Source organism: Antechinus flavipes, chromosome 1 (genome assembly GCF_016432865.1).
Source record: "Antechinus flavipes isolate AdamAnt ecotype Samford, QLD, Australia chromosome 1, AdamAnt_v2, whole genome shotgun sequence".
In the NCBI taxonomy this organism is placed as follows: domain Eukaryota; kingdom Metazoa; phylum Chordata; class Mammalia; order Dasyuromorphia; family Dasyuridae; genus Antechinus; species Antechinus flavipes.
The window spans coordinates 425,400,143-425,427,549 of NC_067398.1; the positions used below are offsets into that span (position 1 = coordinate 425,400,143).

Below are 27,407 nucleotides of genomic sequence, written 5' to 3' on the forward strand. Positions count from 1 at the left end.
TGAGAATATACACTATATTCATGAAATGAGAAATACCTTATTTTCTAGATAAGGATCAAAAGAAATGGCTTTTTTACCTGTAGCAGACAACGATCTTGGAAAGTATATCCTATCAACTTGTCAAGATGCATCAAGCACTGGTGATAACGAATGTGATGAGTCAAAACTGGAAGCATCATTGCATGCTAGGAAAAATATGTAAAATTTTTAAAATGCAATTAGTATAATTTGGTAAAAGGAAAAATTTTCTTACCAAGAACTTTGAATAAAGGGAGAAAAGAATCAATTAAAGAGAACTTATAGGTGATCACCAACAGAGAAAACACCTGTTTCAAACTCTAACACAGAGTAGTTACACTTAACAATTTCAATGATAATTTTTTTTTAAGTATCCAAAAGAAATTCTATAGGGTAGGAAGAGACATAAAAGATGGAATGAACAGTAGAAGAGAAGGATTGGAACAAGGGGAATAAAAGGTTTAGGGAAAGGAGGGTTGTAATTTACCCTACAAAGTAGATGCTGTTACAAAACACTCCCAAAGGGAAAAAAGCATTTATCTGAAGATGAGAACAGGTATCCTAGGGTAAATTTAGTTTAGGGAACAAGGGTAGAGTTTTATGGCACTATCTCCACTCAACTTTGATTCTCTCATAAAAACTCATTTCTCTCATTAATTTTCAATCTTTCCCAACCTATCAGTTCCTTCCTTATGGCTTTCAAGCACAGCTTCACATATTAAAACAAAATAAAAGCACAAAAAAATCTTCACTAGATCCTACTGTCCCTTTAAGCTACTGTCCTATATATCTCTTCACTTTCTCAGCCAGATCCCTAGAGAAAGCTGTTTATATTTCTTCTCTTGCTTCCTTAGCCTTTCAAAATTAACTTTCAACTTCATCATTCAAATTAAACTACTCTCTGCAAAGTCACTAATCATATATTAAAAGACAAAGAAGTGGTCCAAAATATTAAATACTTTTTTTTTTTTTTTGGTGCAGCAATTAGAGTTAAGTGACTTGTCTAAGGGAACACAGCTTGTAAGTGTTAAGTATCTGAGGCAGAATTTGAACTCAGGTCCTTTTGACTTCAGGGCCAGTGTTCTATCCACTGTTCCATCTAGCTGTCCCTACAATATTAAATATTAATACATTACTATAAGTACAGAAAGGGGAGCTAGGTGGCGTAGTGGATAAGAATACAGAGCCCGGAGTCTAGAAAATTCATCTTTCTGAGTTCAAATCTGGCCTTAGATATTTACTATCTATGTGACTCTAGGCAAGTCACTTAATTCTGTTTGCCTCAGTTTCCTTATGTGTAAAATGAGGAGAAGGAAACAGCAAACTAGTATCTTTGCCAAGAAAATCCCAAAGTCATAAAGAATTAGACATGACTGAAAACAAAGACAGAATGACATGAACGACAAAGTACAGAGACAAGGCAAGCTATTGACATAATAGTAACTATGATTCTCTCCTATGTGTCCTAAGCCTCTAGAATTATCTCACCTCTGTGAATAAGAAAACATATTACCACTAATAAGGCTCTATACCTGAATGGCAACCAAATAGTTCTTCTTTCTAGAATGTATCATCTTTATGCAAATTTCATGTGGCTGGATAGTTGGTTATTTTTGAGGGGGGGGGAGAGGGAGTCCTTTGCAGGCTGTTTTTTGTGGTAGCTATTTTTAAACCACAGAACAGTACTACTTTTTTGGGGGGAAGGGGGAAAAGGGAGGGAAGAAAGAAAGGAATTTACACATGACAAATCTATATATTTCCTGACTTTCATTTGTACACAAGAATTATTTCCCAACAGTATTAAATGTCATACTTACTCTATTCCTTAATATGTATCACAAGAATGCAGAAGACAGTTCCTAAGAGTTGTCTCTTAGGAACTGTTCTGAGAGTTCTGAACAAAGTTTTGCAGTTGGAAAAACTATCATAAAATGTTTACTGAATTTGGCCATCAATAATAAATATCTTTTTAGGATTTAAAATGAGGTTGGTGGTATCCTAGCCATTCAATCAATATTTAATGAATTCTTTCTTTGTGTCAACACTGAATCAGAGGATTTAAAAAGACAGGCATAATCCAAGCCAAGTTTTATAGAAGCTAATAATAATCTGCTGATTCAAGAAACTACATTATCCGAAAATAAACCAGAACATTTAAAGGAAATGCCTGAGCTTATCTATTGAAATATATTTCTAAGCAGAATTATTCCTATAATTATGAAATATTATATTATCAAAATCAAAATTATTAGAATGTAGGCTTTTCTTTGTAAAAACACAGAATTTTTAATAACACAATGGGAAATGTAAGAAGAAAGTTTCTTTTAAAAAGTTAACAAAAATGATAAGCCTTTAACTTAACTTTAAAAGAAAATAAAGATGAATTCATAACCAACCGAGGAAAGTAAAAGCAAAACAAAATATACAAATAATAATTAATGCCTATATTGCATAAAACAATAAAAATTTAAGGAAGTACTCTTAATTTCTTTCTTTTATTATGGGGGAGAGAAATGGGAGAACAGGGAGGTATTATTAGTCCTAAAATTCAAACCAAGAAAAAAGATAAAATATTTTATCAATAATGAATGTTGATGCTAAAATTTTAAATCAGATTTTAGCACAAAAACAACAGAAATTGAGCAACGTATCAAAAAAAAGTATGATCATCAAATTAGATTAATAGCAAGGATGTAAGGATAGTTACAATTAATTGGTATTATTAGATGTCAAAACTACATAATTATATAAATTGACTCAAGAAAGTATTTAAAAGAAAACAATGTTCATCTTTTGCTAGAAATCTTACAAATAAGAGATATAGGACTATTTTAATAAAATTATATAATACTGATATGCAAAACAGTATACATATATCAGTAAGTCAAATTAAATATTTACTAAAAATGCCAAGCAGTATACTAAACACTGGGGATAAAAAGAAAAGTAAAAAACAGTCCCTGTCCTGAAGGAGTCTATAAAGAAAAAAGGAAAAGGACAACTAGATACATACAAAATACACACACACAGAACAGACCCATTACAATCTCAAAGAAGATGACATTAGGAACTGGAAGAAGGCCTCCTGAAAAAAGTGGCCTTTGAGCATAGCCTTGAAGGAAGATAGAACAATTAAAAAGCAATGGGGAAGGGGAAAAACTGCCAACAAGAAGGCCTAGAGACAGGTGACAGTGTGTTGTGTTGGAGAAAGTACAAGTAAGTTTGTAGAGAGTTTGTGTAGGAAAATGAGGTTTAAAGCTGAAACAGATAGGGGACAAAAAGATGACTTTATATACTTTCATATACTTATTCCTAGAGGTAATGAAGAGGATTAGAGCTCACTGAGAAAAGATGGGGTGACAAAACATCTTAGTTTTAGAAAAATCCTCTTCGCAGATGAAAGAAGGATGAACTAGAACAAGGAGAGACTTGAGGTTGAGGAGAACAGTGAGAAAACAAGTATAGTAGTGTTCTGATCCAGGGTGATGAATATAAGTAAAGAGAAAGTAAATGTCTAGGAGCAGCTAGGTGGCACAGTGAGTAGAGCACCAGCCTTGAAGTCAGGAGGACCTGAGTTCAAATCTGGCCTCAGACACTTAACCCTAGCTGTGTGACCCTGGGCAAGTCACTTAAGCCCAATTGCCTCAGCCAAAAAAAAAAAAAAAAAAAAAAAAAAGGAATGTCTAATAGAGACCTGGGGAAGGTGGAAATGAATAGATTTGGCAGTTGACTAGATGTATGTGTGAAAGTGAGGAATTAAGAATGATACTAAGAATATGAAGTTAAGAGTTTGGGAGAATAGTGATGTCTTCTACAGTAATAAGGAAGTTTGAAGTAAAATATAAGGTTTAGGAGAAGAGACAATGAATTTGGATATGGACATGATGAGTCTAGAATGACTACAAGGATATCCAGTTTGAGATGTTCAGCAGGTAGGAAGCTCAGCAAAAAGACTAGGACTAGATATACAGACTGGAACACATCTTCATATAGACAACTGAACACAGGGAAGCTAATGAAATCAACAAATGAGATAGTACACAGTGAAAAGAGAAGGAGTAACAGAACAGAGGTTTGGGGACCATCCACGGTTAATGTACAAAGACATCAAAGTACTAACGAAAGTTAAGTAGAAGCAGAGAAAGTCATGAAAATTCAAAGAAGAGAATATTCAGAAGAATGAGGTGAACAATAGTCAAATGCTAAAGAGAGGTAAAAAGGATTATAATTAAGAAAAATGCTAATTTAAGTTATGAATGGTAACTCTGGAGATGATAGCTTTAGTTTAATAATTGGATGGGAAATACCAACTATCTTTGATATTGGACATACTGGGGAACATCCACGGTTAGTGTACAAAGACATCAAAGTACTAACAAATAAAGTTAAGTAGAAGCAGAGAAAGTCATGAAAATTCAGAGAAGAGAATATCCAGAAGAATGAGGTGAATGGCAGTCAAATGCTAAAGAGAGGTAAAAAGGATTATAATTAAGAAAAATGCTATTAATTTTGGCAATTTAAGTTATGAATGGTAACTCTGGAGATGATAGCTTTAGTTTAATAATTGGATGGGAAATATCAACTATCTTTGAATTAACATACATATAAAATCAAAGAGATGCCACAAAAAACAAGTGATAAAATCTGAAGTTCTCCAAATAATAGCAGATTATTAAGTACTGCAGGAAGACTGCTATAATTCCTAAGAAAAGTAAAAGTTAAAACAATGCTGTAATTTCATCTGACATCAAGGAACTTTGTAAAGACAAAAAAGCTAGAAATAATCAATGTTGTGGGAAGAGCAACACAAATATGTTAGTGGAATTATGACCTGGTCAAAGTATTCTGAAAAACAATTTGGAACTGTGGTAAAAATCTGAGTTAAATGTTCATAAATTCCACTAAAGGAGTCTAAAAAAGTCAAAAACAGAAAGGTTTAATATATAGACACATATATTCATGAAAAGAGATTTTTGAGCTAATAATATACCATACTAGAAACAATGTAGGTATCCACTGGGGAATGACTAAACAAACTTTAGTATAAGAACGTAATGGGATATTATTGTGCTAGCAATAACAAATATGAGAAAATAAGAAAAACTGGAAGACAGATTATCCATGGAAAAGATCCATGGTTAAAAAGGATAGCAATAATGGAACATAGTTTGTGTCTCTAAAAAAATCAAAGAGGTCCCCAACAAAGAAGGTAGTTCCAAGATAGAATACACAACACTAAAGACTAAAGTATACTAACCTGAGAGCTGATAAAAGAGTTTTGTGGTTTCTAACTCACAACAAAACAAACCAAAATGCTAGTTAAATGAAAATTTTTTCAACATAAGCTACTGGGGGTTTAAAAAAAAACAAAATCTGGTTCAGATATCAGAATGGTTCATTAAAACTTTGTATTTTGTGATCTCTATAAATCAGTCTTTCACAATGAAATAAAGAAATATGCTATTTTAAAAAATTTTCATTTAATGTCATTCTGTATTGCTGTCATCTTGTATTTTTTCAAAAGCTTTCATATGTATTCCCAAATGCAGCAACAATGAAAAGATTTTTTTAAGTGCCAAGGAAAGTATTTTTCTTACCACTTCCAAGAAACTTTCCTGTATTTTCCTCATCTAGAAGTAATTATTTATTTTCCCCCTAATCTTGCATGTCTCTCTGGAATGGACTGTTCATTTTAATCTTTAATTTATTTGTTCTTGTTATCACCCTATATACTATTTGAGAACAGGGATTATGATATTTTACATTTTTCAATTCCCAATGCTGAGCAAAAAAATCTTGCAAGTATGGATTTAACAGAATTTTTTTTTTAACTGAACTAAAATAAAGCTTATCAAAAAATGGGAAACCATGCGTGTAGCACAGATTTCCATCAATCCGAAATCAACAAATCCAAAAAACCACCAGCTCTCAGCATGACATTTTTAGAACTCAGGACCAGGTAAGGGAAGAGATGTGAACCTAATTTCAATTTCAAAAGCATAATTACCTGGCAAACATCAGAGCGGATACCAGTTTTCCAGAATCCTTGGCTACTCAGTTCCACAGTCACCTCTCTTCTCATTGTATTCTTCTGTCTAATTTTCTGCAGAGCTTCCTAGAAAAGAATAACTAATTATAATAGCAATTCAATCAGGCATTTACAAAAAAATGGATTCATTTAAAACTACATTTAATCCAAATACAGAACACTAAAGACTAAGTCACTCTTGTCTAGTAAAAGCTTAAGACAAACATAAGCCAAAACCTGTTCAATCAAAACTTTTCTTTTGAAGAATGAAAAATAAATGTAGGGTTAGCATATTAGACTAATAAAATACTTTGTTAATACTCTTTTTTAAACATTTTGAAACAATCAAGATTCTTTTCTGGAGCTAAATATCTAAATGAAGTGATAAGCATCCTTCTTGGATTCACTAAGCAGACAACAAAACCAGTAATTTTTGAGAAAAGTAGTTAGCCATTGAAGAGAGCTACAATTTCAAAAACAATTGGCTCCACCAGACCACATTCTTCTAATAGTACAAGATTCCTTCTGTAAACAATCTGAAAACTAAATGATTACTCCATAACTCCCAATAAAATGATGAAATCTAAAGGATCTTTTCTTGTCAGAACATGAAATGAACCTGAACAATTTCACAAGGCAAAAACCTTTTTACTTTAATACATTCAGGGACTTTTTTTTTTTTTAGTTGTAAAAAACTGTACCAAAGACGAAATCTACTTCTTTGCAGAAAGTATTTGTTCTTAAAATTGAAACACAGACAATAAATCAGTACTATCTATTTAGAAGTTAAGAAAAAAAAAAGTTTCACCTATTGGGGCAATAAATAAATCTATTCTGATGGACTGTCAGGTACTGGAGACTGCCTCCTGCAATTTAAGATAAGGAGCAAGTCGGGTAAATAAAGCACTGTTACAGGAAATCACTTTCATGTAGAAAACTTGTCTGGGTACTTAAAATACCAAATAAGCAAATTTTTTTTTCTTAGAAAAAAAAATATTCTATACACCAAGATAAAATCAAAATGGGTTCATAATTTAGATGTAAAGGGTAATATTATAAGCAAATTAGGAGAGCAAAGGATAGTTTACCTGTAAAATTTCTGGAGAAGGGAGGAATTTAAGAGATAGAAAACATTATGGAAACGTAAAATGGATAATTTTGATTATATTAAATTAAGAAGTTTCTGCACAAAAAACTCAACGTAGCCAAAATTAGAAGGGAAGCAAAAAGATGAGAAACAATTTTTTATAGCCACTGTTTCTGATCACAGGCCTTATTTCTAAAACATTTAGACACCCGAACTAAATTTATAAAAATATAAGTCATATATTTAACATGAATAGGACTGCTTGCCGTCTGGGGGAAAGGGTGGAGGGAGGGAGGGGAAAAGTTGGAATAGAAGTGAGTGCAAGAGATAATGTTGTAAAAATTACCCAGGCATGGGTTCTCTCAATAAAAAGTTATAATTAAAAAAAAAAATGCAAGTCATTCGTCAATTGATAAATGGTCAAAGAATATGAACAGGCAATTCTGAGATGAAAAAATCCAAGCCATAAAATTGAGTAAATGCATATCGATTAAGCATCTGAATAAGTTAGGATATTTGAATGTAATGGAATACTATTATGCTATAAGAAATGATGAACAGCTGACACAGCAAAGCCTAGAAAAGTTTACATGAATTGAGCTGAGTGAAGTATGCAGAACCAGAAGAACATGGCACACAGTAACAAAATTGTGTGATGATAAATTATGACAAACTTAGCTCTTTTCCGCAATACCGTGATTCAAGACAATTCCAACAGACTTGAGATGGAAAATGTCATCCACATGCAGAGAAAGAACTATGAAGACTGAATGTGAATGGAAGCACATTACTTTCACTATTTTTCCCTCTCTTGTGATATACTCCTTTTGTTTTGATTTTTCTTCCATGTTACTAATATGAAAATATACTTAAATTACTGTACATATATAACCTATATCAGATTGTTTGCTGTCTTGGAGAAGGTGAAGTAGAAAAGGTGAAAAAAAAAATGGAACTCAAATTCTTACAAAAGTGAATGTTGAAAACTCTTTACATGTAATTGGGGGAAAAAAAAAACAGTGAGTAAAGAAATCAAAGCCATCTATATTCATATGAAAAAATTCTCTGAAATCACTACTGATTAGAGAAATGCAAACTAAAGCAACTGAGGTTGACAGGTCACTCCTATCAGATAACAGAAAAAGAAAATGATAAATGTTGGAACAGATATGGGAAAACTAGGAAATTAAAGCACTGTTGGTGAAGTTGTAACTTGATCCATATATCTATATGGATCTGGAACTATAACCAAAAGACTATAAAACTGTGCATATCTTTTGATCCAGTAGTGTCACTACAGGTTCTGTATTCCAAAGAGGTCAGAAAAAAGAAGGGAAAAGAACTCATATGTACAAAACTGTTTGTAGCAACTTTTTTTTTGTGGTGAAAAAGAAAATAGAAATTGAGAAGATGCCCATCAACTGGGGAATGGCTGAATGAATTAGAATATATGAATGCAATAAACTACTATTGTGCTATAAAAAATAATGAACAGGCAGATTTCAGAAAAACCTGGAAAGACAAATATGAACTGATGCTGAGTGAAGTGAGCAGACCCAAGAGAATATTGTACAAAAAAAGATTCAAGACAATTCCAAATAAACTTGTGACAGAAAATGCCATTCCTATTCAGAGTAAGAACTATAGAGACTAAATGCAGACTGAAGCATGATATTATCACTTGTTTTGTTTTTCTTTCTACGGGCTTTCCCCTTTTGTTTTGATTTTCCTTTCAAAACATGATTAATATAGAAATATGTTTAAAATGATTGTACATGTATAACTTATATCAAATTGCTTGCTCTCTTGGGGATGGTAGGAAGAGAAAAAATTTGGACCTCAAAAAACTTACAAGTTATGAATGTTGACAACTATTTTCACATGTTATTGGAAAAAATAAAATACTATTAAGTGAAAAAAATTTTCCTTAAATTAAAAAAGAAAATATACCTCTCAATAATAGTAACCACATCAATGTCTTAATAGTAATTATGGGGAATAACCGTCACTCCTTCAGGAAGCAAAGTAAACTGAATAAAACCTAATGAAGGACAAAAATGGGATGGCATTAATCAGGGATGCTATTTTTTTTTCACCTTAAAAATGTTATACTGCAACAACTGACTAGTTCATCATTACTAATTTTACAGCCTTAACTTACCTCTCTCTGTGCCAACTTTTGCTTGTCAGCTTGTTTGACTTTGGGGCTATTTGCCAACAGGTGGCGGAGCTTAACATAGCTTTTCCACAGCTTCTGATACCTAAAGAAAGAGAGAGAAAGATCACTTGGTCAGTATGTCAGAACTTATGCACTCAAAGTAAGGGGTTAAGAGCTGGAGGGGATAAAATCTAGCTCAAGAATATGAAGTAACCTCTGCAAGGTCAATGATAGTTACTAATAGTTTTTTTTTTTGGTTACAATGATAGTTCACTCTGGCAGGCTATACATTTATTCCAAAAAGGTAACAATGCTCAAAACATTTTCTGGAGTTTGCCTTTTGAAGTCTCACTCAGAATTTGAAGCACATTCTTCTGAATATTTTAAATGACAGCAAATATTTGTCCTTTGTTCTTTTCAAAATCACAGTGATCCATAAAATTGGTTAGCCTAATCTGATTTTTAAAAAGTGATAATGATTTTGAAACTGAAAGAAAATTTATTTAAAGGATTGAGATTTTATTATGTGATACTTAAACTGGCACTATAGATAATTTCAAAGGAAATTTTAAAATATTTTGAGCTATGGAAGTATTAATAGAATAATGACAGCCTAACAAACTTACTGCTTTAAAGAGGAAAACACTCATGAATGGATCAATTATGTTCATTATAAAATCAATATGATGAGTTTTTAATAAATAATACTAACTACTCTGAAATACTCAACTACTCTAGTATAACTTAAAGTCTCAAAAGTAATAGTGCAGCCCAATTATACTTATGGCATAGTAATCTGGCTAAATCGTTTTTTAACTGAAAATAATGCTCAAAAATCTTTTTCATGACAATAATAGATTCATGAACAGGTCATTATGGAGTAGTCAAATATTTATTAAAATTGATCCTCACTAAATGAAACTGCCAAAACATATTGAGAGTCAAAGGAACACATGGTTTTTATAAGTTATGTCAATTGTCACCTATTTAGGTGTCCATGAAAATTAAGTTCCATTTCACTATGGTTTTGCTGACAAAAGAATATTGTTCTTGAAAATATTTTTAAAAGAATATTTTTCTGCTTTTATTTCTCTTAACTAAAGATGTTCCTCTTGACAAAAAGCCTCTATTATCAACTAATTTCTCATGGTGTAGAGAGGACTAATGCTGAGGGAAGATTGGGCAAAATACTTTAAAACAACAAAATTTCTCTGTTCTCCTCCAGACTAATATTCCATTTAAAATTTTTAATCTCTCCAAAACCTTATTCCTTTTCTAATTAAGACCACCATGCTCTTGCAGTGTTTGATAATATCTATCCATCAAATACTGCTACAACTATTTTCACAACTAATGACACACGTGCCACAATTGCTAAGACCAGAGTCTTCTACTCTCTCAAAGATAAAATGTCTACTTTAGTCCATGCTATTGCCAAGTACAAAGCAGCAGCAAGATCAGTGAAGATTAACCTTGCCCAGAATATCAACATAAGTAGCAGGTTCTCTAGTTCCCAATTACATGTTCTGAACTAAATACTTTATACCTCAAGGACTAAATTTTAATTACAAGTTAGATACAATTCAGATTTCTCTATGATATAAATGCCACATCTAATTATTTATACCTATCCTTCTCTCCCACTGTCTGGTAGGGGAAAGAGCCAACCATACCAAGCATACCATAACAGGCGGATTTCATATTTTTTTCAAAAATTTGAAATAAAAAAAGTGTGGACATTTTATTCTACTGTAAAGTTTACAAAGAATTTTATGTCAGTTCTTTCATTTGAGTCTCACAAGAACCCTGTAAAGATACAGGTCTTATCTTCATTTTGCAGATGATGAAAATGAATCTCAGAAATTAAGTGACTTGTCCAAAGACAAAAACAAAGAATGCAAAGGTTTTTTTTTTACTCCAAATCTATTTTATCTATATCTTGCTGCTTCTCCAATGTAAATTGAAAGACATGCAGAAAATGACAAAAGGTACATTCTTCTCCCTTCCCCCAAATAAGTTAAATAAATTTTAATGGATCTTAAGGTCACCCTGCCCAAAAATTGATTCTCAAGTTATTTTGGTACGATTAGTAAAGAGATTTTACTTTAAGAATATTATTAATTTTAATTATAGTGATGGGTTCTATAATTTCAAAAATTTTGAGTACTAAATTAAAAAAATTAAAATGCTATACACACCTTAATTTCAAACAAAGAAAAAGTTTTCTAATCCTATATAAACTATGAAATTAGAATAATATTGACAGAATTCTATAAAAAAATACCATAACTAAGCCAGGAGTTCCAAAGATGTTAGAATAAAATTTAAAACAGCTCAACATATAGAAAACAAACTTATTCTGGTGATATAACAACACATCAATCAACAAGCACATATTAGGAGCTTACTATGTGGAAAGCACAAGGGATACAAACAAGACAAAAAACTAGTCCCTGCCCTCAGAGAGCTTACACTCTAACTGAAGAGACAACATGTAAATACAGAGGTATAGACAAGATACATACAGAGTAGATGGAAGGTAACCTTAGAGTGGTAGACTCTAGCAGCTGTGATGACCGGGAACAGTCTCCTGGAGAAGGTGGCATTTGAGCTGAGTCTTGAAAGAAGCTAGGGATTCTAAGAGGTAGAGGTGAGGATGGAGAGCATTCCAGGCATGGGGGACAGACAGTGCAAAGGCACAAAATGGGAAATGAAGTGTCATGTGCGAAGAACAGCAAGTAGACCAGCGTAGGTGGGACTGTGGATTGCATGGAAGGGAGTAAAGTGTAACAAGGCTGGAAATGTTGGAAGGGGCCAGATTGCAAAGAGTTTTGACTGATAAATAAAAAATGAAACTGTAAATGTAGAATAAGGTCTATTTAAGACAGCTTTTAAAAAAGGAGAGGGAAAGGGGCAAAGCATAGATACAAAAGTCTCTCTTTGGTGGAAAATGAAAAGACTAAGACAAACATTGAGAAGGATATCTTACTGAGGGTCTCCTGCATAACTCAACTGGGCAGGGCGTATCCCAAAGTGGACAATAATTGGAAAAGTAATCACGTCAGGGTTGAATTGTTCCCGATCCAGTTGATCAATGCGTACTGAGCTAGGTTTCTAGAGAGAAAAATCAAACTTTTTACTTTGGTAACAAGTCTCACTTATCAATCATGACAGAAAGATAAGAACTGAAAATGAATCAATCTTTTTCCTAAAAATTCCTGACTTATTAAAATAATGTTATTCAAAATGTAATTCACATAGCTCTCTATAAGTAGTAGGTCAGTACTATTTGATATAATGAATGAATCCTTCTAAATATGAAAGTTTCAAAAGGGCAGCAGTCAGACATAATTTTTCTTAACTTCTTCAGGAACTAATAAAAAGTAAGTACATTTCAGAAAACAAGATATGCTGACTCATCTGCTTTAATTTTACTTTAGTTACTGGGGATATATTTCCAGATTACATAGAAGTGGGAGCATACACAAAAAAAAAAATTAGTTCTAAGACTTCTTATTCTACGTCCCACTTATAAATTAGGTGTTATAGGTGAAAAGTAGCAAGTTCAATTTGTTAAATTGTATTGATTTCAATATGTTAAAAAAAATTCAACATCCTCCAGTGTCAAATAATCAATAGAAAGTATGAAACATGATGATTTTTTTTTTAGCACAGCTCTAATTCCCTACAACTTAAAATCCTGTTATGTTACTAATTTCATATTATTGATGGAAAATGTTAGGAAAAAACAGAAAAGCATTTAAAATTTCTAAAAGTCCCATTACTTTCTTTTACACTAAAAATTGGGGAATACGGTGGCAAAACATTTTAAGTTGTGAATGTATTTAGATAACCAAACATACCATTCCAGGATTGTTAACAATCATCCCTTTACATTCCTCTGCATATTTCTGCCATTCAAGTTCTTCCCACTGAAGCATATTTGCAATCTCCTCTTCAGGCACTAAAGCTTTGTTACATCTCAACAAATAGAGTAGAATCTGGTGCATTGATAGCACTTCCTTTCCTCCATCTTGTGAGAGAGATTAGTAAAGAAAGAAGATAAGGGCAAGAGGAATTTTTATAACACTATAGCCTTAAATGGCATTTTTTAAAAACATGCCAAAATGTTTTTTATAGGCAATATACATTTTAAATTGTTTATCCAGGAAGAAACACATTAATTTCATTGATGAATATTACTCATAAACAATTTGTTTTACTAAAATAGCAACAAGATTATAAACAGTTAGAAACTTTTATTTGTTAAGCTTTGAATAATAAAAACAAATTTTCTTCACAAGACTAATTTTGAAGGAACAGCTTAGAAAGCCACATGTCTCACTTCTCAATTATAGGTTATAATATACAAACTTGTTCTTTTTATTACAATAGTTACAAACTCTTTGGAATTTATAGTACTTTCCAAAAAAATGCAAGGATTTTATGGGACATTTATGGATATAGCCAATTAGTTATTGTTATGTTATGGACTAATTCTTGGTGCTAATTTGCTGCACCTGTCACAATGAACCAAGTGGCTTTATACTAATATAACTGTGTAATCATTCTATGAACTAAACACAAGGGAAAATCAAATATTTATTTGTACAGAAATATAAATCACCAAAATCAACTACTGGAATTTCATAAGGAGTGAGAGTAGTGATGATGACATGGTTACACCAGCAATTTCAAAAAAACATTTTAATGGCTGAATGGAGGATAGACTGGAATGGATAATGATGCCAGCTTGTTGGCAGACTATTTCAGTAATCCAGGCATGTGGAATGAAGGTCTATGACAACAGTGGCAATGTGAAAAGAGAGAAGGGGACATTTGTGAGCAATGATGAAAAGGATATTTAGAGACTAGTATACTGAACAATGTAATCAAATAAGGCACAGTTCTCTCCCCCTCTTCCCCACTGAAAACGAATTATGGACATAAAGAAAATACTAGTTAACTAGTATGTATCATTTTGAACAATGGCAATATTGTTGAAAAAACAATACTTAGTCTTCCAAAGGTTACTGTTTTCAAAGAAAACATCTAAATATAAAAAGTCTAAGATATTTGTAATTCAAAATTCTTTATTCCAGGGATTTTTTTATTTTCAAAAAATGCATGAATAATTTATCAACACTGACCCTTGCAAAACTTTGTGTTTCAATTTCCCCTCACTTTCTTCCATTCCCCTCCCCTAGATGATAAGTAATCCAATATACAAACATGGCAAAAAATATATGTTAAATCCCATATATATTTGTATATTATCTTGCTCCATGAGAAAAATCAAATAAAAAAGGAAAAAAAATGAGAAAGAAAATAAAATGCAAACAAACAATAACAAAAAGAATGAAAATGCTTTGTTGTGATTCACACTGTTCCCATGGTTCTCTCTCTGGGTGTAGATGGCTTTTTTCATCACTGCACAAGTGGAACTAGTTTGAATCATCTCAATGTTGAAGAGAGCCATGTCTATCAGAATTGATCGTTGTATAGTCTTGATGTTGCTGTGTATAATGATCTTCTGGTTCTGCTCATTTCACTTAGCATCAGTTCCTGTAAGTCTCTCCAGGCCTCTCTGAAATCATCCCGCTCATTGTTTCTTACAGAACAGTAATATTCCATAACATCTATATACCTTAATTTATTTAGCTATTCTCCAACTGATGGGCATCACTAGTTTCCAGTTTCTTGGCACTACAAAAAGAGCTGCTACAAACATTTCTGACATGTAGGTCCAGGGTTCTTTCTTAACAATACTTTTTATATACTCTATTTATTACAGTATATATAGAGTATTATATACTCTATTTACTAGATTAACTTTTAAATCAGTAAAAGACTAAATCCAAAAGTTGGAGAACTAAAACACACTACCTCCCTCTATCTTTCTAAAAACAGTTAATAATGCTTTTAAGGCCCTGCTCTTTAAGTCAATGTCAAAGGCAGTAACTATTGTAGAGATGAAATCAAACAACTGTTACTCAAGAAGCTGTGTAATCCAGAACCATAGAGACAGAAAACCAAGAAAATAAAGTTCTCCCCAAAATCCCTGGCAAAATCAATTGGCTTAATATATTTTCCTCAATGGAAATAATACTAAAGAAAATGTCATCTGACTTACAAATGATGTTTCCCCATGTGTTGTCTTTCCTTCCCTATTAGAAAGTGAGCTCCCTGAAAGCAAGGCCCATCTTGTTTTTTCCATTTTTATGCCTAGTACTTGACATACAGCTTTTCATTCATAAAACAGATGTCTTTCGTTCATGCATTCATCCAGTAAAGAATTTGTAAAAGAAAAATTAAAATGGAGCAAGATTAAGTGAAAAAATTGATAATATTTCTAACAGGATGACAGCAAATAATCTAGAAACACTGTAGCCATAGCTAGATATGTATAAAGCAGAGTCCAGAGTCCTCCCCAGTGAATACTGTTCTCAGAAAATAGCACCAACCTCTTTCTGTCTCTCTATATCTCAGCCCAGTACAAATAGCTTTCTAATGCACTGTTTGTGGATTGTGAACTGATCCAGCCATTCTGAAGAACAATCTGGCTATACAATTGTACACACTCTTTGATCCAGCAGTGCCACTAATGAGGCTGCATCCCAATAGGATTATAAAAGTAAAAGGATCCACATGTGTAAAAATGTTTCTAGTGACTCTTTTTGTAATGACAAGGAATTGGAAAGTGAGAGCATTTCCATCAATTGGGGAATGGCTGAATAAGTTGTGGTGTTTGAATGTAATGGAATACTACTGTTCTATAAGAAATGATGAAGACATGACTGGTTTCAAAATAGTTTGGAAAGACTTACATAAAATGATGTTAAGTGAAGTGAGCAGAACCAGGACATTGTACACAGTTACAGCAAAATTGTGTGGTGATTAGCCCTTCTCATCAATATAGTGATCCCAGACAATTCTAATGGACTTTGGATGGAAACTGCCATTCACAAGTTAAAATCATTTGCATCCAGAGAAAGAAACTATGGAGGCTGAATGTGGATCAAAGAAAGCTATTTTCACCTTTTTTTTTTTTTTGGTTGTTATTTTCTCATGGTTTTTCCCTTTTGTTCTGATTTTTCTTTCCCAACACAACTCATTATGTTAACCATTGATTGTATATGTACAATCTCTATCTGTTTGCATGCTGTCTTGGGAAGTAAAGGAAGAAGGAGGGGAAAAAAAAAAGAAACTCAAAATCTTATATGAATGAAAGTTGAAAACTATCTTTACTTATAATTGGAAAAATAAATTATCATTAAAATAATAACAATAAAAATAAAAGAATAACTGAAGACTTAGGAAGAACAGTGAATTCTGTCTCTTTAAAAGTTCATTGTCCCAGATGAAAACCAAAAGGACAAACCTCTCTTAATCCAAAAAGTTACATATTTGATAGACTATGAGAAATGTAATTAGAAATAGCTTTAAATAATATTTCTTGAGGCTGACAATGTTGTTGAATATCAGACAATTTTTGCTAGTTTACCTGTAAAATATATATATAAAGAAGAGTTGGCCCTCTAGCTTATCAAATAATCAAAATGTTGTCTCATGTATATATACATAGTGATATCATAAAAATTGTTGGTACCAATATATAGTCTTGGTTTCACAGAAAGAACACACAACTAAATAGTAGTTAGGTAATCTAACTCATAATCTTAGCTCCTTCATTAAGATGCTACTCAAGACATCCATTTTATGAGCCTGTTTTCTCACTTATTAAACAAATTAGATTTGATAAACCTCTTAAGATCTCTTATAGTTTTTTTTTTATTTTCCTAAAAAATACTGCCTCAATCTGTAACATAAGATTGTTTATTAAAAAATAACTAAACTTATCAAACCAAACCAAAGAACAATTTTGCTCTCATCATAGATATGAATTCTACATGCACAATTATATTACATTCTAGGTCCTGCTCATTATATTTGGGTACTTGTTTAGATAAGGGAACATAAACTGAGCTATGTATTTTTTATTTTAGTTCCCAATTAGAGAAAAAAAGCTTAAATGCTCAATATAATATAGGACAAAATCCCAGAATTTCAGAGTTGGAAGGAATCTCAGAAGTCATTTAATAACCTAACACACATCTCCTCTACAACATCCCCAAGAGTGATCATCCAGTCCTTCAAACCTGAATACTTCCAGTGTACTAGCTCCACATGAAAACTCACTCTAATTTTCTTTTTTTTATGTAAGGAAAAGTGATCACACATTTTTCTCAGTCAGAAACATTTTCCTTACTTATTAAATCTACCTCTTTGGAACTTCTACTTATAGCTATTAGTTTTTTTCCCTTTGAAGCTAGTAAAAAATAAGTCACTTCTATGCAACAGCCCTTCAAAAATTAAAAACTGCTATTTTATTCCACCTTCTTTTACGTCAAGGGTTCTTAACTCGGGAGTATGTGAATGCTTCTTCAAATATATACATTTTGATTACTATATTTCAATATATTTGGTTTCTTGTGTAATCCTATGTACAGTATTCTATGCATTAAAAAAAATTTTCTAGAAGAGAGTCTAAGGATTCATCAAATTAAAAGCTTAAAAACTCAAATCATGTTCATATGACAATTTCCAATTTTTCTCATTATTCATTCTTATCTGGATCTTATCATGAGCCTCTGGAAGGGCTCATATTTTTCAGTGTCTTTCTTAAATGCAATATCTTCTGAAATTCACAGAAACAAAAATTAAAACCACCCCGATGTATCATAACCATTTCAAGTAAGCAGGAAGGGGGGGAAATGGAAAATTCCATAGTTGAAAAGTCATCCAATCATTCCAGAAAACAACTTGGAATTCTTGGAATTGGGGAAGAGAGGGTGGCTGAACAAATTATGATATATGAATGTAATGAAATATTATTATTTCACAAGAATTGGCCAATATGAAAAATTCAAAGGGAAAGATTTGTAAAAGGTGATGCAAAGTGGGGAAAAAAATGCAAACTTTTACACAATGACTATAACAATGCAAATAAAGTCAACAATGAGAAATTACAAAATCCTGTTCAAATGCAGTCATGTTAGTATCATATTTCATAGTTAAAAGAACATAGCCCTCCTAAGTAGATACTAGACTTTTAAACTGTTTGAGAGAAATGTACATAGTAGGGGATATGAGTATTTATTGCAAAATATGATGTCACAACATACATAGAAATTTTAAAAATTTAAAAACAAAATGTGAGGACAGACTCCAAGATGACAGGTATGGTCACAGATCAAAGCAAAGAACACAGTGGCTATCATCTTCTAAAGACTGTTCAAGCACAATTATTATTACATTGTTGTATAACATCACAAATACTATATAGAATGATTAATTTTAATTAATTTGTCAACATATTTACCTGGTAGAAATCTTACAAAACGTGGCATGAAATGAAATCTTGGACAGCACGAACTATTATTTTCAAATGAAGGGCCTAAAACAATTGTAAGAGGAAAAAAAAGTCTTAAAAAATACTCTAAAGTTACTCAATTCCTAGGTTTTATAATACCAAAGAGCAACACAAGAAAATATGTGTGTATGTATGTACATCTTCCCCCGCCTCCCCCCACCCGATCCCAGAGAAAAAAGATGGCAGTGGTCAACAGAACCATCTGCTGGAAGTCATTTTTGGTTTTCTACCCTTAATTATGGCATTGTTTTTATAAACTGAAGAATTAAAAGGTTGATGTTTTTTTTTGGGGGGTGGGGGGGAGGCGCGAGCATAAAATTTTACCAATTTAAAATATTAACTCACAGGACTATCATTAGTGAAAGTGAAAGTAGTCAATCTTAAAAAATCAGCAGAAAGCACCTTGAGGCTAGATAGGTACTGACATACAGTATTATGTAAAACAAACTTAAGAATCTTCTGGTATCTAACCAATAGTCTGATCACAGAGATGAAATCAATTCCTACTAGGTATTTTAAGCAACAAAAGCATTTTTACTCAACTTTTTTCTTTAAATTTTCACAACAAAACTTGGCTTTAAAATCTTCTATAGACTATTGGCTTTTAAATACAAGCATTATCCTTTTTATTGCATCTGTATTTTGATTTCCTTAGCAGATAGTTACATGGCTCAGTAAATAGAACACTGGACTCAGGAATTAAAAACTACTTCCAAATCTGGCTTTCATGTACTAAATAGCTCTGTGACCCTTATCATGCCAATGAATTTGTCTCTACCAGAGTTTCATCAATTGCAAAATGAAGTAATAGTAATTTCTATTTCACAGAATTAAGGATGGAATGATTTAATATGTGTAAAGCATTTGGCAATCCTTAAAACTGGTAGATAAATGCTCACTATTATTATGATCTTTCATAAATTTTATATTTGCCCCAGAATTGTGATCTGCAGAAGAGGTACATTCTAAGTGTCTTTTGCTAAAGTACCATACCTGTAAGATTCCAATCATAGAGCTCCAAAATATCTCTGAACAGGTACAAGGAAAAGAGCTCAAGGCCCTTCACACAAAAATTCTGAAAAACAATAATTATTTTAGTGTTGTGTTCTACAGACCACAAAGACTTATCCTAATGTTTCATGATAGGGTAGCAGTGACTACAGGTTCTCAGAAGCTCGACAAGCAGCTTAGATTCCAGCAGTGTACAGCAAACTGGAAAGGGTGGAAGTTTGGGTCTGGTAACAAATTGTATGTTCAGAGGTTCATAAAAATGCGATCAAATTTTGGCAAGATGAACAATGTAAAACTATCAACTAAGCCCTAAAAGGGTGGCAACCAGCATTACAAATATCTTTTAAGTATTAAAATTAAGTATTTTAAGTATTAAGTATTAAAGTAAAAAAAATTTAAGTATTAAAAAAACATTTTAATATTAAGTATTAAAAGTATAAAAAATTAAAATTTCTGGAATACTGGAATAAAGAATCTGTGAAAAGTAAAAACAAACAAAAACGTTTGTCATTTCAAAATAATTTTAAACCATGATTTCTATACTTGCTCAATATAAGTAGCTCAACATTATTAATATTAATAATGACATTATAGGACAGGATTTAATCATAGAGCACTGAACTTCAATGTGAGAAAGTCTGGGTTCAAGCCCTAACTATGATGTGCATCACTTGTGTGATACTGTATAAGTCTTTCAACCCTCCCAGTGATTCAAGAAAACTCTCAAGGATTCACATAATTTTTTTTAAAATTTCAAGTCTTTTGCTGATACAAGTCTTAGCACAATTTCAAGCTTTAATACTTTAAATGTTGGTAAGCAGTGATGACGACAGACAGGAAAAAAGTACAATACAGCAAGAAAAGAAAACTGAAACACTGATCTTGTTTAACGAGAATGTTCTTCCTACAGCCATGTGATGAAGTTTCTCTTTTCTAATTTTCTAATCTATTCAGAAGACCAGTAACAGAATCTATTATTTCTTATATATGAACTGAATTAGAAATAGATTTAAAGTTACTGTTAGCTTATAAAACATGAAAAACAATGTATTCAAAAAGAGATGAAGGGGTTTAACAATGGTCCACATTTTAAACTTTTAACTTCTACCTGCTTCGACTGTCTTTGTGAAAACATAATGCTACAAGATTATGTAAACGTTCCAATACAGAATATTTCAATACTTTATAAAAAGGAAATTCTGAATGAAAAACTGTCCCATAGCTATCTGTTAAATAATTGTCTTTCTTACCTCAGGCATCATCTCTTCAATGAAATGAATTGTGTAGTCTATGTTAAATCTAATTACTTTACACAGGGGAATCTGTAATAACAATAAAAGAAGTTTAGTTCTTATTTTTCTCTATGTTCTTCTACCTAATTTAAAAGGTAAATAAATAGGCATATATGAAGTATATGTGTTTATAATTCTATCAATTAATAATTGAAGGCATATACCGTAAAGTCCTATACTAGACAGGTTTTAAAGCTAATGAACAGGAACTAGATTATTCTCCACATAAATAAGTATGCTGGCAATGATTTATTAACAAAAATAAGGGGGAAAAAGTGCTAAAAATAAATCATTAAAAACAAAATCTATCACTTCAAAGTCACTACCACCAGAAGTACTGCATAACAAATTTCCTCAATCTCTCCAAGTCTCCCACCATTACCCATTGCTCCCAATATTTTTCTTGTTTACTTCAGAGAAATGGTAAAATAAAGATGGTACTTCTTATAAACTTTGGTGTTCTTAAGTAGATAAATGGAATAAAATTCAATTAAACTGTCTATAAAGATGAAAAAGTAGAATTAATTTCTACAGGCTACTCCAGATTAACTCTAAGCTGAAAGAATGTAGGATGAGTTTTGATCTGTTCTAATAAAAAATTGTCACCTCATAACATTTGGGAGGAAATCTGAAGAAAGTGGTCATATCAAGAACTTGTATCCTTATTATATTACTGTACTATTTGAATAAACACCAAATGATCCCTTGGATGAAAATAAAAATAGTGGAAAAGCAATTCTATATCTGCAGACTTCCTAAAATTATAGTTGTTAGGGAAATCATGATAATTCATGTCTCATGCTTTTCATAACTATGAAGTTGATAAATGGCAAAATAGTCTGCCAGTGCCATCTACTGGAGAAAGAATCTTATTTAAGGAGAATAACCTGTCATTAATAAATTAATTTTATAGCAACTTCTACATTAACAAAGAAGGATTTTCATCTTTTTTTCCCAAAAATTGTATGAAAACAAATCACAATTAAAGGTCACTGCCATTTTCAAGTCTTGCCTCCTCATCCTTCACATTTCACTTTCATGATCATCTGCAGACAATGGTATAAATTTTCTATTATTAAATTAAATAATTATTCTCAATTCACTTTTTGTTTTTATCTTGATATTTTCTTTTTTATCCAAAAATAGACCACTGTACTATAAATTATACTTTAACAAAGGGTACATGTACTTATCTTTTACACATACCACATTCTTTACTATTCCAAATCTGAATTTCTCTTGGAATCTTAAAAGTAGAGGTTAGAATAACTACTTTAGGTTATTTCATCCTGGCCCATTAAGTAAATTTTATATCAGGTTCAAAAAGTGGCTACCAGCAAACATTAGTTCAAGAAATAGAGATCCATAACAATTTCTTGAATAAAGATTGCTGTATGGAAAGCAAAACCTGAGGAATTAAAAATTCTGAAATCTATTCACTATTCACTATTCATTTTACTCTCTTTCAAAAATTTAAATAAAAAAAAAAAGCTACCTACACTCAAACCTGTAGAGTCAGGGCATATACCCTTTCAAACCATAACTTATCCAGAAAGTTTTAGATTAAAATTATAATAAAGCCAAAAGTACTCGGGTTTAAACAATGGATCTAGTCTAATCAAAATCTAGTTCCAGACAACACTGAAACTGAATTTGAATTCACCATAACTATCGTATCTTCTACTCAATTCATATTCCTCCATCAAAAATTTTCAAAAGGATAACTGCACTAAAGATTAACCTTGATGAACTCCTTTTCAACTCAGATCTATAATGTTATTATCAAAGAGGGCTAATGAACTAGATAAAACCTCTAAAAAAAAAATCCAGTTTTTTTTTATAATTTTTTTTAGCAGATAATGGGGGTAAAATTTCCTTTCATTACTTAGAAAGTTCAATAATTTTTTTTCAACACATGATAATTCTTAAGTATGTTTACAAAGTTAATACTAGCATATTAATTTTTACATTTATAATACACATAACTTCTTGAAATGGATACTTTAGACCAAAAACATGACTGTAAAATAAAATAATCATCCTTGTATCAAGTGAAATCTTCATAATTACCTTAAGAATCGAAGAAAGCAGAAATAGACAATTTTTTACACTGTGTTGGGACACTACATTTTGGTTCTTTGTCTACCCAATAAGACAACAGTTTCAAATACACAAATCAGGAAAGAATGCCACTTGAAAGTGATTTTGAGCCAAAACATGTAGAAAGGTAGAATTGGTATATTCCATTTTCTTTTCTAAAATACATGAGCAGTCATATATAAAAGGTCAAATGAAAGTGTAAAATAAATTATTCAATTGCGTAGGTTGTCACGTTTCCACAACAGTGTTATTTCAACTGAAATTCAGAAATTCATTTTAAACAGTATCAAATGTGATCTAAGAAGTAATGAAAAGAGTGACTGATTCTGTACCTCAGAAAAAACTTCTCACAGAAGGTCAGATCTTAGGCCACAGGAAAAACCTAGTTTTGCTAAAATTAATTCAAATTTGAGGAATTCTAAAGCATTTCATTTTCTTTTGCTCTGTTCAAAGATAAATTCTCACACTTTATTAAAAACTTGCAAATTAAAAACAAAACAAAACTCAGAATAGCTTTAAAATGTTGATCAATATAGGTATTTCTTTTCAATCTTTCATTTTGAAAAATCTGGCACTCCTCAAATATCTGTACAAGTACACAATATTTTGAGTCTCATTTAACAATATTATATGATAACAGGGAATTTTAAGAAAAAAGAATATGTACTCACATTGGTCAGAGGAGCATGTGCAAACATAGAAAATCCTTCAAAAATATATTCATGATCATCATATTCTATAACAGTTGGTCTATCAGTCTAAGAAGCAAAAATATTAAAATATCACACATTGACTATGCAAAATTTGCTAGCATATACTGTTCCAGAATTCTTTCTCAATGAAAGCTCAAGTCCACTGAATTCAACAAACATTTACTAATCAATCAACAAGAATTTATTAAACAATTATTATAAAGTGGAAAAGATGCTAAGGACTAGGAATACAAAATAAAAAAAGCAAAAACAGACCCCTCCTAAAATACTTCACATTATATTAGAAGAGAGTATACGCAAATATATATATATATATATATATATATATATATATATATATATATATATATATGTATGTGTGTGTGTGTGTGTGAATAAATAAAATAACCTAATCACACACACACACACACACAAATCTTAAGGACAAGGCATTAGCATTAGGTAAGATGAACTGGGAAAGACCTCTTCAAGAAGATGAAATTTTATTGGACACCTGAAGGAAGCCACGGTAGCTAGGAAGCTGAGAAGAGGAAGGAGTACAATTCAAGCATAGGGGTTGCAGTGAAAAATATATGAAATCAGGAAATGGAGTGTCTTGTGTGAGATACAAGTAGGCTGGTATAAAGTGGAAAGAGTGAATGATGAAGTTTGGAAGAGAAGGGTTTGGTGAGGAAAAATGAGTTTAATTTTAGACATGCTGAGTTTAATTGTCAAAATTGTCAGCACTGGAACAAACTAATAGTAGAATAAGAAATTCTTTTTTTCTTTTAATAGTATTTTCCACCAATTAATTGTTGAGACAATTTTTAGCTTTTGTTTTTACAAGATTTTGAATTCCAAATTTTTTTCTTCCCTTTCTCTCTTCCTAAAATGGTAGGCAATTTGATTTAGGTTAGTCATGTACTACCATGTAAAACATATTTCTATCCTAGTTACAGATATGAAAGAAGATCAAAAGGGAGGAAAAAACTTCAAAAGAATAAAGGAAGTTTAAAAAAGTATACTTTGATATGCATTCAGAGTCCATCAGTTTTTTCCTTCATGAGGCTGTTGCACATGTTTTGGATCAATGGCGTGCCGAGTAGAGTGAAGTCATTCATACTTGATTATCATTCAATGTTGCTGATACTGTGTACAATGTTTTCCAGGTCCTGGCATCGGTTTGTATATTTTTTCAGGTTTTCTAAAATCTATCTGTTCATCATTTTTTATTGTACAACAGTATTCCATTACATTCATTTACCACAAGCTGTTCAGCCATTTGCCCACTGATGGATATCCCCTCAGTTTTCAATATTTTGCCAACATGAAAAGGGCTGCTATAAATATTTTTGTACCTATAGGTCCTTCCCCCTCTTTTTATGATTTCTTTGGGATATAGACCTAGCAGTGGTATTGTTGATCAAAGGGGACACACAATTTGGTTGACTTTTTCCAAATTGCTCTCCAGAACGTCTGGATCATTAGAACTAAAAAGGAGCCCCATGTAAGCCACGATTCTGAAGGCAGGAGGTAGACTAGGTCTAGGAAACTCTTAATTGGATAGGGATTCCAGATAAGACTAGAGAACTGTAGCAGTTCTTTGAGTTAGCTGTTTCTTAAAACCCTGCCCAAATAGGTGGGACAATTCAGGATATTTGATGTTTCAGCAAGAAAAAACAGGGTGAGGACTACAATTCAAACAAGGTCAGAAACAGAACAGAGGAACTTCAGACAAAACAGTTTAATTTTCTAGGCTACCTACATTGTCTATGGAACAAGTTCTGGATAACCAAGATGCAAAAAGAGATACAATTAGAGGTCAAAAGAAAAGTTAGAATTTTAATAAAAAACAACAACAAAAAAAGACTTGAAAATTATCTGTACAGTGTTCATAATTGAATTCACAGATGTTAATGAGTTCACAAAGAAAAGGAGTACAGATGGTAAAGATAAAAGATCCCTGGATAGAGCTTTTAAGAACTACCGTGGTTAAGTAACATGATGTACATTTATGATCCAGCAAAGGAGACAGGTAGTCAGGTAGTAGGAGAAAGAAGAGAGAGAAGCGTCAAGAAAAGCCAGAGAGAAAAGAGTATCAAGAACACAATTATGATTAACAGTTTCTAGGCTAAAAATAAGTTGATAAGGATGATTATTATTGAGAAAAAGGCTTTAGATTTGGCAATTAAGAGATCACTGGTAATTTTGGAGAGAGCACTTTCAGCTGAATGAGGTCTTCACAGAGGTAAAAGAAGAGCTAACAGGAATAAAAATGGAAATATCAATTACACATAGCTTTGTTCACAGCCACAAAAGGAAGACTGAAAGAAATTGTAGCTAGTCACTAAAGATGAATACTTCACAAGAAGTTTTTTTTTTTTTTTTTTTTTTTTGTTTTGGCAGATGGGTGAGATGTGGGCAGGTTTGTATAAAACAGGGACACATACAGAAGATAAAGAGAAAACAAAGATTAGAGAGTGTGAAAAATGTGTCCTGGAATCCTGCATAAGTGGTCCCCTTCCTAATCCCTTCTCTGTTTATGAGCAAATTATAGAAAAATCACTTTACATAGAGCTCTGCAGAATGATTTACTTAAAGTGAAAACTGCCTGTATATAATTACCTGGTTAGAAATCTAAGGAAGAACTTTAAGAGTTCATGAACAAGGAAGTGGAACACTTGTGGGTGACTGAAAAATCAAAAACATGGCAATTTTTAGATGTAGCTGAGGAGGTATGGAGAAGTAGGTCATGGGAAATGAGTAAATTCAGGAATTGGGAAGTAAGAGTATTTTGAAGGAGTAGCAACATGTATGTTTCAGTTCCTAAGTATGAGAATTACTGTTGGGAGAAAAGCATGAGCCAGGACATGAACTCAGTGAGGAAGGAAAGTGTTCTAGAGGTCAGTGGATAACAGTTACCAAAGTCCTGACTGGGTGATAAATATTGACTGAATGAACTTCAAAGAAGAAAACGGTACTTAGTGATGATGGCAGAAAAATCCAGGAAGACTAAAAGAGCAAGAAGAGTTCCAACCTTCCTGTTTAGACCAGTGAATTGAGGGCAATGAAAGAAAGTAGAACCAGTGCTAAAAAAAAAAAAAAAAAAAAAAAAGGATAACCAGAGTGACTGTGTCATCAGGAAAAAGAGCCAGAGTGCAAGATAGGAGGAGTAATAAAGGAAAAGGTTTAAGATAATAGAAAATTTCTTAACTATGGAGCAATTATTTTAGAGAGTCTAATGGAAAAGCATATATAAATTTGGAGTTAAGACTGTAGGGGAGATTAAGGATAAATGGTCAGGTTGTAACCATAAGAGGAATAAGGGAATTAGCGTGGGGGATAGGAAATGGAATTTGTGCAATATAGTTGGAAATTAAGAATCACTAGAATGAAGAAAATTAGATTATGCTAAACATCCACTGTCTGCAAGATATTTTGTCATACACTAAAAGTAGTGAGGGAAAAGGAGTGTAAGAAACATATGGGAGTAAGTATGATAAGATATAAACTATGCCAACACAAAGAAAGTATTATTTTTAAAAAAAAGTATCAAGTTAAAAAGTAGGATGTTATGGTAACTATGAA

The 27,407-nt window shown here is 32.0% G+C and overlaps 1 protein-coding gene across 5 annotated transcripts in view; it reads right to left on the minus strand.

The window, feature by feature from the left end:
• The window catches only part of DROSHA (drosha ribonuclease III), a 103,047-nt gene that overhangs the window by 45,508 nt on the left and 30,132 nt on the right, over nt 1-27,407 (minus strand). For 4 of the 5 annotated variants that reach the window (XR_007949278.1, XM_051969892.1, XM_051969890.1 and 1 more), the window contains exons 9-17: nt 23,799-23,885; nt 20,986-21,057; nt 19,718-19,799; nt 18,674-18,748; nt 13,155-13,324; nt 12,281-12,405; nt 9,295-9,394; nt 6,026-6,133; nt 78-185 (exon numbers count right to left, since the gene is read on the minus strand). Coding sequence is in view for 4 of the 5 variants with exons in the window: in XM_051969892.1 (XP_051825852.1) it covers nt 78-185; nt 6,026-6,133; nt 9,295-9,394; nt 12,281-12,405; nt 13,155-13,324; nt 18,674-18,748; nt 19,718-19,799; nt 20,986-21,057; nt 23,799-23,885 (927 nt within the window). In the remaining variant the exon portion in view is untranslated. The remainder of the gene's footprint in view (nt 1-77; nt 186-6,025; nt 6,134-9,294; nt 9,395-12,280; nt 12,406-13,154; nt 13,325-18,673; nt 18,749-19,717; nt 19,800-20,985; nt 21,058-23,798; nt 23,886-27,407) is intronic. The other variant, XM_051969891.1, reaches the window with a different exon arrangement.